Source organism: Xiphophorus couchianus, chromosome 15, assembly GCF_001444195.1.
Source record: "Xiphophorus couchianus chromosome 15, X_couchianus-1.0, whole genome shotgun sequence".
Taxonomy (NCBI): domain Eukaryota; kingdom Metazoa; phylum Chordata; class Actinopteri; order Cyprinodontiformes; family Poeciliidae; genus Xiphophorus; species Xiphophorus couchianus.
In genome coordinates, this window is record NC_040242.1 from 21399462 (window position 1) to 21412408 (window position 12947).

Below are 12947 nucleotides of genomic sequence, written 5' to 3' on the forward strand. Positions count from 1 at the left end.
GGCATGGAAAACTTTTAATCGCTATATCTTAGCATTTCAAGCATTTTAACAAGTTCTACTGACTTTCCGATGACTGACTAACCCACAAACAACTCCGTGTGGAAAAATGGATCTCCAGGGCTTTGAGTAAAATCAGGGATTTAGTTGCTCCTACATTCAAAACAAGTCAACGCTGTGTATGCAGTGAACTCGTTTGAAGAACCTGCTCTGCTGTCTTTCCTGTACTCTGGTCCCCGACTGTTTTTACACTTCTAACAGCCGTCACATATCCAGAGAGAGAAGGAAGTGACAAGCTCAGCTCAGCAGTAATTGGCCAACTGGCAGGCAACACAGCGGACAGGCACCAGGGAGGAATAAAAAGGAACTCTTTATGAAACAGAGGTCCAGAAAACTGCGGCGGTGCCGTCGCCGGACAGAGCCGCTCTGCTTCCCCGACAATTCAGAGGCCACACATGTCATTAGTTGGATTGTTGAGAGGGAATAATGGATTAGTTTGACTGGGATGTAAGTAGGCTTTGATGAACACATGACACAGCTGTATGTTTAATGAGCTGCACAGAGCTGCAGGAGGCAGACGTTTCACTTTTACTACTTGGCTCATCAGTCTGGCTCTGTCATCTAGAACTGCAGCAAAAACCACTTGCTTTGTTCTTTACATGTTCTATATATGTAACCTCAGATTTATTTATTTTTTACTGCCTAGTAACATTTCTAATTAATATCTCGAAATTTTTTTTTTAATGATTTCCATTTGTAGACAGTTTGAGGATATTCATTTGTACAAGATTAGGTTTAGAATATGTAAACAAAGAATGAATTTACCTAATCTAATTAGGTAAAATTAGATTAGATTAAATTCATTGTGATTGCACAATAAGCAGTACAATGAGATTAATAGTACAGCTCTGCTTAGAGCTTTTATAAACAGTCAAGACACATAGAATCAGATAGAAATATGATCTGTGAAAGAAAATAAATACAATAAAAACAGATTTTTATCTAATCTAATTATGACTAATTTAATCAACGGTAATTCGATTCTAATTACCTTTTAACTAATGATAACAGGAAATAATAGCAAAAATGGTAATTTGTGTGAATAAGAGTTAAACAGATTAAACTAATTGATTTAATCAAAGAAACGTGTATACACATCAAGAAATACTACTACAGGTTAAAAAACAAAGTTTAGGACAGAATTTGTAATAAGCCAATTGATCAATTTATGCTAAAATTCATCGAATCTTTATGTGGTTGTTCAACCTGACTGATAAAAACAACCACAATTTTAGTTCTCCAAAGCTAAAAAACAAACTACAACCAATGTCAATCAGTGTGAGAAGCTTCCTGTGGATATTAGGATGCAATAATAATAATAATAATAATATAATAATAATAATACGACGTTTTCTTCTTTTGCTTCAACCTGAGCACTTCTACGGTCATCTTCTAACTTTTCCCAGGAACTTCTGGCAGTAATCAGTTTAACAGAAGTTGCGTTCAGCATGAAGTAGGTCAAAATAAGCTCACGACATACCAAACCCTGCCCTCATGATCAAGAAAAAGTGAGAAACAAAAAGGAGAAAATCTTGGAGCAGCGGTGATCCTCCCCAGGATCCTCCCCTGATAAAACAATTCTCAACATCTGACCAACAACTTATCAAGGAGCTCAGAGAACAACCAGGAACATCTAGAGCACTGCATGCCTCACCTGCTTCAGTTCAGGTTAAAGTTCATGATTCAGCCTTGAGAAGAAGGGAGTGGGCATAAATGGCATCCTTGGGACAGTTTCAGAGGATTGCCAAGTAACATCCATTGAAGGATACGAGGGAGCTTCACAAGGACTGAGGACTGAGGAGTCACCGCGTTCAAGAGCAACTATGATCAGACAAATCCCAGACATGGGTTGCATGTGTCATTTCTAGGAGAAAAAAGAAGTAGAATAAGAGACTTGTAGTCCAGTCAATGATGGACCAGTAGAGTAGTAGTCATCTACTGGATCTGGTCCACTGTGTTTTCTAAAGGGGGAAAGACTTTTCCACTCCATAGGGTGACACATACAGTATGTTCCTGGCTCCACTTGTGACTATACTCCTCTCCTCTGTCCGTTATCCTGCAATAGCTAGCCCCGCCCACTTCATCACAACCCTCCGGGGCTGACTACTGACCAGTTCTCTGTCTAACAGGTCCGGAAAATCTCTAAGACCTGGGTATTACCCTAAAAGAGATCTATAAGAGATAATCTATTTAAACTGGTGTCGAAAGCGATTCGTCTAGCTCTAACTACCTCCAATCCAGAAGTTACGACCCTTTTCAGTTAAGAAACAATCAGCTGAGTAGCCCTCACAGCTGCATAATTCCAATAACCACTTCTGTTAACGGTAGCTCGCTTTCTAAAATATAACTAGCTCTTGGAACCGACTAGACTAGATTTAGTGACTTGGATGTAAGTCCCTGGGTCATTATTTTACTCTCGCCAAAGGAAATTATGAAGCCTCCTCTTTACTAGAACCATGTACATTAGTTTTACCCTTATTAAAAGAACTGAAAAATGAATAAATGACTCAATTAATTCCAATGTCCACCAACCTCATTAGAATTTTAGAGTATGAATTTATTAAGCAAGCTTAAGCAGGGATATGTGACATACAAATCAATAATCAATTGTATATAATTCAAGAGCAGTGTAATAAAATCAACATGTATAATCATACCCTACTGTCTCTTTTCCCTAACCTATGTCGCAGATTCTGAGATAGCTTTTTAGGAAGCAAGTTCAACTCATACCCAGTTTGTGGTGGATCTTTAGCAACAGGAACGTCCGAGAACCTTGGTCTGAATCTTTGTCCTTTGTGTGGACAAATCCTCTTTAGAATAGAAGCAAAGTAGAGAGGGCTCAATTGCTTTTGAAAACCCAACTCTTTATCCCTCCGGAACCTTTGTCTTTTCTCCAAGTCTGTTGCAATGTTTGGGTTGAGGTAAGACCGACGATCGAATCAGGAACCCGGGTTGGACGATTGGAACTTGTCTCCCTTTGGCGGCACGAAGCTTCAGCTTTTCCCGTGGCTCCAGGGTGTGGTCTGCTGTTGTTTCCTTGATCTGCTTCTTCGTGTTAGCTCTACTTCGGTGCCGCAGACAAAGAACAAGAACTTCTCCTTTTCCGTCTGCCTTTATACAGTTCTCTGCCATGTATGTGTATGGGGAGTGTTAGTTTACGTGGTTGGCTGGGACGGAAAGTCCCGTCCTTCCCTCAGCGTGTTGATCTTAGCCAACCATACCGCTCCACCCATCCTGTGCGTCTGGCCATCTGTTCAGAACTGCTTGCGACAGCAGGAACTCACAAGTTCCCCTTCTCCTTTTTCCCCTTTTCCTTTTAACATTAAAATTTCCTTTTAACATTAAAAACTATGTGCTTTTCTCTGATTAACTTTTAAACACGGTCAAATATTAAAAACTATGTGCTGATTTCCATTAAGCATTAATCATAAGCATTAATCACCTCTTTCACTTATTGTAAATCATCAACCCTTAATCATTTCGTTGTTGTTATGTCATTACAGATCATGATTCGTACACTTCAGAATCATTCAGTGATTACTTACACACAGTCATTTTACCTATTGTATTCATACATGTCCAACTTAATCATTATAAATCAAAACATTCAATCATTATAAATCAAAACACAAGATTGCTTTATTTCTTTCAGGCTTTCATGCACCTTTTTCTGCGTGTACCTGGATAGATCTCAAACCCCCTACCAGTTTTCTTGACACCTCCAAGCAGTTCTGTGATTGCAGTCGCCATGTCCGCCGGTCCATTGTAGTGGTTCAGATGTTTGGTTTGAGGAGTTTCAAGGTCTGGCCTTCGTTCATGCAATGACGTAAATTATGGTCCAGTCTACGAATGCGGTTCGCAGCCAATCAAATCGCTTTCTTGTAACACATTGTATTGTAGATGACCTGAAGGCAACCATCAACCTGGGCTTAGATTAGCCCTCACCAGAACCACACACTGACCTCCTCCATGCCACGGAGCACTGATGCAGCAATTCAAGCAAAAAGATTCCCAACCAAGTATGGTGTGCATAGGAAGGAAGATACTTTTCAGAGATCTGAAAAGTATTGATCTCATGTAATATTCTAATTTTCAGAAACAAGTTCCTGGTTAATGAAGCCAGGCAGCATGACAATGATCTGAAGCACACCACTAACAATTTAACAAATAAACCTAGAGTCTTTCAAAGTTTGTAAATATGATTTTTGCTTTAGTTTTGTCAAAACACAGCAATCATGCATACCTGGATAGAGTGAGAGGCCAAGAGATTACATTAGGATAAGATAATTAGGTCTATGGTGTATATCAGCAACACAGATGAATCACGGGGATGTGCAGGAAGAGGTGCATGTGTGTGTTGTGCAGCCCTGCTTTAGCAAAGTAACTTGTTAGGATTTAATCACCAGATACCTGTAGCTTCAGGCTAACTCCCAGCATCTGCTGCCTCAGAGAAGTTCAGCATGAGGAATCTGCAATGACGCTACTCAGCAGAAGGATTCTAAGGTGAAACAAGGTGAGACAGTAAAGGTGTACAGGGAGACTGCATGAAGAAAACAAAACTGCAGAGGTTCTCTTGATGTAAGCCTGTAATCTAGTTTTTGTGCCACTGCTGGCAAAGACATTGAGCTATTGCCAACTATCTCAAATATTCATATGGTTTTGGGGTTGGCTGTTACACTGTGTTCCCCTTAGAGGAACGTCCCCTTATTGCACTTTAGTCTATCTGAAAGAAAAACACACAGCTAACTACAGAGGGACCTCAGGGATCCTTGCAAACTGATCAGGAAAAGGTTAGGCTGAAAGACTGAAGCACACATTCATTCTAGTGCTGACAGAAGGTCCTGGCAAAGATACAAAATAAAGTTAATCTCTAATGAAAATGTTATATCATGGCAATATTTAAAACCCCTTAAACTTCTGCCACATTTACATTAGACGGTTATTTACATCCAAGCATCTTGCTAGGTAGAAGGAAGTGGGTGAAATGTCCAAAATACTATCATTCCACTTCAAACACCTGAAACACTTTTGCTCTTACTAACAGGTCTGGGGACACTTCTGCTAATCTGCTAATGCACAAATAGCAAAGCTAATTTTTGGGTTAGCATGTTTGATAACTTTGAAAACAATTAGAGCACTAAGCTTACCCTAAATAATTTTTCCGGATAAATTCTGCAAAATAGAATTTACTTGGGTACACACAGTGCAGAATACACACACCGAGCGAACAGTTGAGATTTTATAGTCAAGCATAGCGATTACTTGTCGTGGCAAACACCGTCAATTCCCACAATCCGAACAAATACTGGAAAGTTTTCATTCGGTTGGTGCTCTGTTCATGAGCTGTAGTCTCATGAGAAGATATAATCTGAATTGAAGTTAGTGCTTTAGCATTAGCTTCTGCTAAATACTGTTTATGTCGTGTTTTTGTGCTAGAAGAACTAATATTTATGGTTAGCGTAACTAACTTTTTAGTTAACAATGCCCAACACTGTTTGCTAAAATAAAATAAAAGCATTTAAACTTAATTTGTTGTATTGGTGTGTACACTGTAATAGTTTACCCAAAGACAGTTTGTCCAGGTTTAAATAACACTCCTCATTTTGCAGAGGGCATTTCAAATGTGACAGTCATTGTTTCAGACTGTGACCTACCACCACATTACAACCGTGGGAATAATACATTTTCTGTTAATAGACATCTAATGCTAATGTTAAACCAGATTAAAGACTTAGAACGTAGTGTTTGCTCAAACAACTGTAGGATTCTGAGGGAAAAAAATATATATAATAATTTTTCGAATTCAAATTGACCAAAATGTGAGTAACCAGGGGGGTTGAGTCACGAAGAGTATCCAGCAGCAAAAACATTGTGCATTCAGCTGTGTAGTGGGGAGGCTGCAGTAGTGGTCGGTGTCAAAAGGACAACATCAAGGTTTTGAATTGATTGAGTCCATGGCAGAGAGGAAGGATTGAGAGAAAAATGAAAGGTAAGATACAAGAAGGAAGGATATAAGGAAGAAAAGGATGAAGAAACCATGGGAAAGAATAAAGTATTTGTGCTTTTTTTTTTTGGGATGCAACTTTGAATTATTCGCGGAAACTTTGCCTGTTTGTAAGGTTTTTTTTTTTCAAAGCGTGCATCTGAAATATTCAAAAGAAAATGCAGCATATCTGAAACATTTGCAAGCAGCCAATCCAGGAGCAGCATTTGTTTTGCTTCGTTGACTTTCATTGATTGGCTGAACACCCCCAGAGTGAAGACCAGGAACACAGCGGACGCTAGCTCCTGTGGTAGTGCAGAAACAGTTCCCACTGTTCGTATGAATGGGATAAGGGATATTTGTTTGGATAATTAAGACAGGTAACAATGAGCGTTTTTAGTGCGGTATTAAATATTTGCCCACTATTCGCAGGCCAGATGTGGTCTACAGCCCAAGTGAACACTACTGGTTGATGTTTTTGTGACAGACTCACATCGTTGTGAAAAAGCCTTTCACCTGTTGCAGATTGCGTCTGTTAATTTTTTTTTCCTTTTTCAACAACAGTAGTTCTATCTGTGGATGGAGTAAAAAGAAGGTCTAAATGAAGGTTTTAGAGTAACCTCATCCAACTCTAGAACCAAACCCGCTATAGATGCTATGGCGAGACCTGATGAACATGCCAAAGTTTTCAGTTTTCACAAACACTTTGACTGTAGTCATTGTAGACGGCACTTGCTGTTAGTTGGGGTGCAACGATGCCTAAAACTCACAAGAAGAAACAAGATTTTAATATTACTTTCAAGAAAACTTCAAATATAAAATGATGCTACAAAAAGGCCTTTATTCTTCATTTTTATAGATTTTGCCACCAACCAATCTTTCGTTTTCTGATTAGTTTTCATCTCTTCAGACAGTTCACTCACTGTGCATGGTCTGTTGTATGACATTTCCCAGTTGCTACTGACAGAGAAGGCTGTGACTGTTGTGTAGCTTAACGTACCCTTACACATCCATCTAGCGGTTGTTATGGCAACGCTTTCCTCCTCTTTATGCATCTATACAACTTGGAGTACTTACACATTTTTCATGTCTTGTCTGTTGCATTTATAATTCCACCTGGAAACTTCAAATTCTGCCAAACAAATGATCCAAGTGCAGTTGGGACATCTACTGTTCCAGCTTCTTCAGGCAAAGCCGCAGCTACCGCACGAGATTTACCTCAACGAGAAATATTAGGATATCATGTGATCTTGTCATACAAGATCTTGTTCCACCCCTGGTTGTTAGGTTATTGTAATTTACAGTTCAAGTAGAGCTCAGGTTGGTTTGGGGAAATTTTCCCTAAAATGTGAAAACCTTATTGTTATGTATTCTTCACTTTTTTTTACTTTTTACTGATATTAAAATAAAAACATTTAAGCAAGAACCGAAGAAAATTGGTAAGGGGGCATATGCTTGTTCACAGCTCTGTAATCATGTCCTCTCCATCTCTCCCCTCCCATCCAGCCCCCCCACTGTGTATCTTATCCTTCATCCTCCTCTCTCCCCCTCCTCGTACCAAAGCATCGCTCCCTCTCATTGTCACACACACATTTCTTTCTCTGTTCTTTTCTCCTTGACATTCCCTTTTAGCGCCTCTCATCACCTTATCACACCTCTCACACCCTCCTTCCTCCTCCTCCTGTGCCTGTAGGTCACGGAGAGCTGATCCAGCCTCCTGTTCCTGAATCTTACTTAAACTTGAGCTGTGTCAGCCAGCCTGCAGCAGAGCTGTAGCAAAACCCCTGGGATCCCGTGACCTTAGAAACACAAGTTAGACAAGCAAGCATGGTACGGCTAAAGAACGGAGTCGATGAGAAAGGATAATAAGGGGAAGCAGAGGGGAAAAGCAACAAAGACAGCGGATTCAATTAGCCCAACAAATAATAATTGCCATACATGAAGACTTTCTTGATTTTCCATTTAATGTGTTTTTTTTATATCTTGTGATATGAAAAACACGACAATGTTTCTTGTCAAAGTGAAGTTTGTCTCAGAAACTGTATAGTTAGGGTTTCCACCAGTGTATTATAAGCCTGGCGGGTCAAAAGCCTACCAGACTAAGCTCTGTTTGTTTATTTTAAACAGGGTTTTTATACACCAGTAACATTAAAAATGGTTTAATATAAGTTTATATTTGACGCACTGAACTGGGCGCAAGGGGATGCGCACCCATAGCTGTCCGTTGCCATCACACGCCACTATTTCCAAATTGTGATGCCTGGTCGTGCAGCTCTGAAGTTTTGTAACTTTTAACATTTTTTAACACAAAAACATGGGGGGCGCTGGTGGACCGCCCTAGTGGCCCTAATACCGGGCTTAGCAAGTTTTCTGGGCGAAACTCTGCTAATTGCATCACAAATTTATTTTCGACATGTCAAATCGTGCAGTTATATCGTCAATGGAAACGCAGCTACTGAGAAAGTTCTGCTACTAGCAAGAAACCTTTGGCATCCATGACAGTTTTATAGTTTTTCTAAAACCACAATCTGCCAGCTTTATGTCTCTGTTCTTCATAGATCCCTCTAGAATAAGGCCACACCAAACCCAGTCTCAGGAAGACCGAGGTTTCCACTCACCCATGGCAAAAAACGGGATTCCCAGCAGTGTGGAGTTGAACTTCCCATCCGATATGAAGAAGATCCCTGCAGCTGTCACATTGGCGATGCAAATGGTCAGCACGCCCAGGAGGCCGAGGAAAGGCTTCCCCCTCAGGCAGTCCCGCATGGAGCTGGAGATGGTGGCAGCCAGGAGCACCAGAACCAGACTGACCAGCACCTCCCCTTTGGACAGCATGCCGGTCTGGTGGAAGTCCCGCCAAAGGCTGAAGGAAGTGAGTGACTGGATGTGGAGCTGGTCGGTCGGGTGCGGCGCCTCGGCCGTGGACAGTCTGGTGACCAGAGCGCAGAACTCATTCTCCCAGCGCTCTGCGATGACGTCCTGCACCACAGGGCCGATGCTACGGAGGTAGTATGTGATCTGGACGGCCCGGGCAAACTTGACCTGCTGGTCCCGACTGTTGGGTGAGAAGGATACCCCTCCAAGCTGGTGGCCGATGAAGGACACACGTCCATCCTGCAGAGAGTTCAGACATTTCAAATTAGTTGAAATCACAACTTTGGATGTGATACTTTGACATCACTCAGCGTAGCATAAGCCTGGTGGCCCACCAGGCTGAGTATTGTTTGTTTATTTAAATGGTTTTTGTTCACCAGTAATAGTGACGGTGAAGACGGATTAAGCTAGTAGTTAGATAGTGGACGCGTTGAACAGGGCATGAGGAGATGTGTACCACTCACCTGTTAGACTCAAGCTATCATTTCCAAATTGAACTGTAAATTCTTACACAAAATGTTTTATTACTTTTAACATTTTAACACAAAAACACATTGAGCCGCTGCTGGACTGCCAAAGCACCCTACCACCAGCCAAGCATTATCATTTGGAAACAATAGTGTGTGAGGCCAACAGGCAGAGATGGTGCTGTTGGTGCGAACCCTGCACTCCAAGTTCAATGCATCCTAAACCTACAGCTTAATCCTTATTTAGTTTCACTATTGCAGCCCTGTAAAAAACTATATGTAAATAAACAAATAATGCTCAAATGCTCGCCCAGAACGTTAGCTGGAGATAGACACCAGCACCTCCCGACCCCATTAGGGACAAGGGTGTGCAGAAAATGGATGGATGCTCAACCTGTGGGGAGAGGGGCAAGTAAAATCTGGCGGCCTGCCAAGCAAACGGTTAAACTTTGTGCCTGCAACACTATGGAATGTTGAAATGCTTCTAAGTGTTAGATGTTCTCATATTGTTGTTGTCCACTTCGCATTTTTAATCCCATTAGTGGAATATTACAATTAACAGAACCTCCGACATTTTACCGAGCCGTCTTGTTTACTGTACAACTGCCATGGCAACAGTACGTTTGGTTTGGGATCACTCAGAATCATCAGGGTGGGACAAGTTGGACTGGTTTTGTCAGACTGGTGGATTATTGTCCACTTAAAACTATATACACTTACGATTAGCAACACTGTGCAAGCTTGGGTTTCACTTTTATCTGTGTAATTGTACAATGCTCAATTAGCCTGTCAATGATTTTCCAACAATACTTACTCAAATAAATCTCAGCAATAAAATAACAATTTTGGATGAATATTGAACATTTCATTAAGCTTTGATACGGTGAATAATAGGACAGAATAATCAGCTAGAAATGTTTCTTCAGTTCTGCCTCCTTCTCTGTTCTTGTTCGTGGAAATGGACATAAAGAGGAGAATGGGGAAGGTTTTTGTCTGTCACTGCGACTGTTTTAAAATACTACAACAAGTAATCCTTGATATGTATTTTTACATATACTGTCATATGCTTGGAAGCCTGGGGTACAAGAGGCAGGTCACAAACTTATACTAAAGGACAAATTTGTTTTTGGATGGTTTGAGGAAGCCGGAGGAGAAAACATGCGAACTCCATGAGGAAAAATCCCAACCAGGGTCATTCGGCCTTATTATGAGGGATACCTTCTAACTGTGAATTAAAATAATTTCCTCTTAAAGATAACCTTGTAATGTAGTAAAACGTTGTTTTTTTTAAAACTGTACATTATGTAAACAATGTAGGTTTTTTTATAGTCCAGTTGAGTTTAGCTAAACCAACAAAGTTAGTGTCCAATCAAGGCCCATTAGTTCAAATTCATTTAAATAAATTATTGTACAAATAAAACTTAAATAAATCCTATTAAATCAATATATAATCTAAGCCTATTTTTACATGCTAAATGTGTTATCAACTAAACAATATTATTTTTGGTTTGTTCAAGACACTTCATACTTAATATTAAAACCTAGTTATAGTCGAAGCAGTTTCAACGTCACTTGTAAACAATTCAAATCATTCCCAATAATTTCACTTCATTCCAAATAACAGCCCATAATACCAGCTTCACTGTGCATTGTTTGACCAATTCCATAGGATTTCTCCGTTAGCATGGCTTTGTTGCTCTGCTCTAATGTATTTTTAATTTACCTGCCAGCTACTAAAGATCAAACAAAATGAAAGTACAGCAGACAGCAAAAACAACGGTATATATCTGAAGCGCTTTCTCCCAGGAGCAGAGCTAAAGTTGAGCTCAGCAAAAAGAAGCCCCCCGCCATTTTTTTAATACAAAGTGTCTCCATTACAAGTGCAGAAATAAATCCCAGTCGTGACATCAAAGAGCGGGACGAGGCATAAGAAGTCAGGCAAACGAATTAGTCCAGACAGCCTGTCAGCCGGGCAGGCGGAGAGAAGCGGGATTCAGGAACACGGCGAAGTGTGGAGTGACTGATTCAGCGTCAGGAGGCCAAGATGAGGGTCAGCCAGGGAGAGAGAGACAGAGGGAGACAAACACTTCTGCATCACGGCAGTGGTGTGACAAAGTATGTCACAGATTACCAATAAACCTTTAAAATCAGACAAATTACCTGAGTTTAAAAAAAATAAAATACCTGTCTTTCTATTGTCTATATTCTGCCAATGTAAAAAATAACAACAACAACAAAAAGACAATTTCCATTAAATAGCTAATTAAATTAAAATCACACGTGAATAAGTTTGTTGACGCGATGTGTCATTAAACATCATGTAAACAGATACATGACCTGTATTCATAATTCAGTCACGTACCTGTCAAGTCTCCCGTTTCGAACAGGAAACTACATTTTTTACCCGTTAATATCCGGTATTGTGCCGTCAGTTACGTCACCCCCGTTTAGTTTCAGTAGTAAACCCCCGCCGCTCTCACCTTAGTTACTCCCTCTCCCATGTTCAGTCATGGCTCTAGCGCTCATCCAACAGCCAATCAGAGAAGACGTCGGCGTCTTAATCAGCGGCTGGAGCAACAAGCCCCGCCTACTTTAGAGCGACTATGTATGCAGCGTTTAGGGGAAATTGTAGACAGAAATTTTGCACAAGGTCTATGGATTCAACACGTTAGAATGATGCAACTTTCAATGAATTTGATAAGAGCTCAGGTGGAGCCAGCAGCACAAAAACAAACCACCATCGTCCTACCACTTCCTGTTATATTGTTTATCGTTTTCACCAGTAGTGACATTTGGTTGTTCATCATGTGACTCGTGATGCAAAAAAAGTGATTTCATTGCAGTTTTGTAAAATAAATCTAATTCACTACGGCTGAAATATCACCTCATCCTCACCCAAACTGTTCTCTTTCTAAGGTGAACACATTATACCCGCCTAGTCACGGTTCAGCATTTCATGGATTCATTCACCTATTCTCTCTATACTGTGGTTTCAGCAGAACCTGGGTGAGAACTTTTGAATTTTTTTTTAACAATAATTGTTACAAAAATAATCATTTTAAGCTATATTATACCAGTTTGTTTTAGCTCTTTCAGCTGCTGTCTGATGTTATTAGTCAATTCTCAAACATTTAGTAAATGGTAAACAGACTGAACTTATATAGCGTTTTTCCAGTCATTTTGACCACTCAAAGCACTTTACACTAGAGTCACATTCACCAATCGGTAGGCAATTTGGGGTTAAGTGCCAGGAGGAAGCTGGAATCAAACCTACAACCTTCTGATCGCAAGACGACTACTCTACCATAGAGCCACAGAATGCAGAATGGTTTTTTTGGGGGTGAGGGAGTTTGTTTGTTTGGTTAAGAGTTAAACTATAATTAATTTTTTTTTTTTTTTTTTTTTTTATAGTTTTGAGTATGATTCTGAGTTAACTGTTGACACTGATTTAATGATCTTTTTTTAAGTTAAAGTATACCATGGCAGCCATATGAACTTCTGTGCAAACATTTCAGCTCAAAGCTGAACATGACGCTCGGCAGTCGCAGTGACTTCACAACCTCTGC

General features: G+C 40.2%; 1 protein-coding gene across 1 annotated transcript in view; it reads right to left on the reverse strand.

Annotated features, from left to right (window-relative positions):
* Positions 1-12947, reverse strand: part of ptchd4 (patched domain containing 4) — a 40388-nt gene that overhangs the window by 21978 nt on the left and 5463 nt on the right. Inside the window, exon 2 of the mRNA XM_028041007.1 lies at positions 8659-9154. Coding sequence (XP_027896808.1) covers positions 8659-9154 — 496 coding nt within the window. The remainder of the gene's footprint in view (positions 1-8658; positions 9155-12947) is intronic.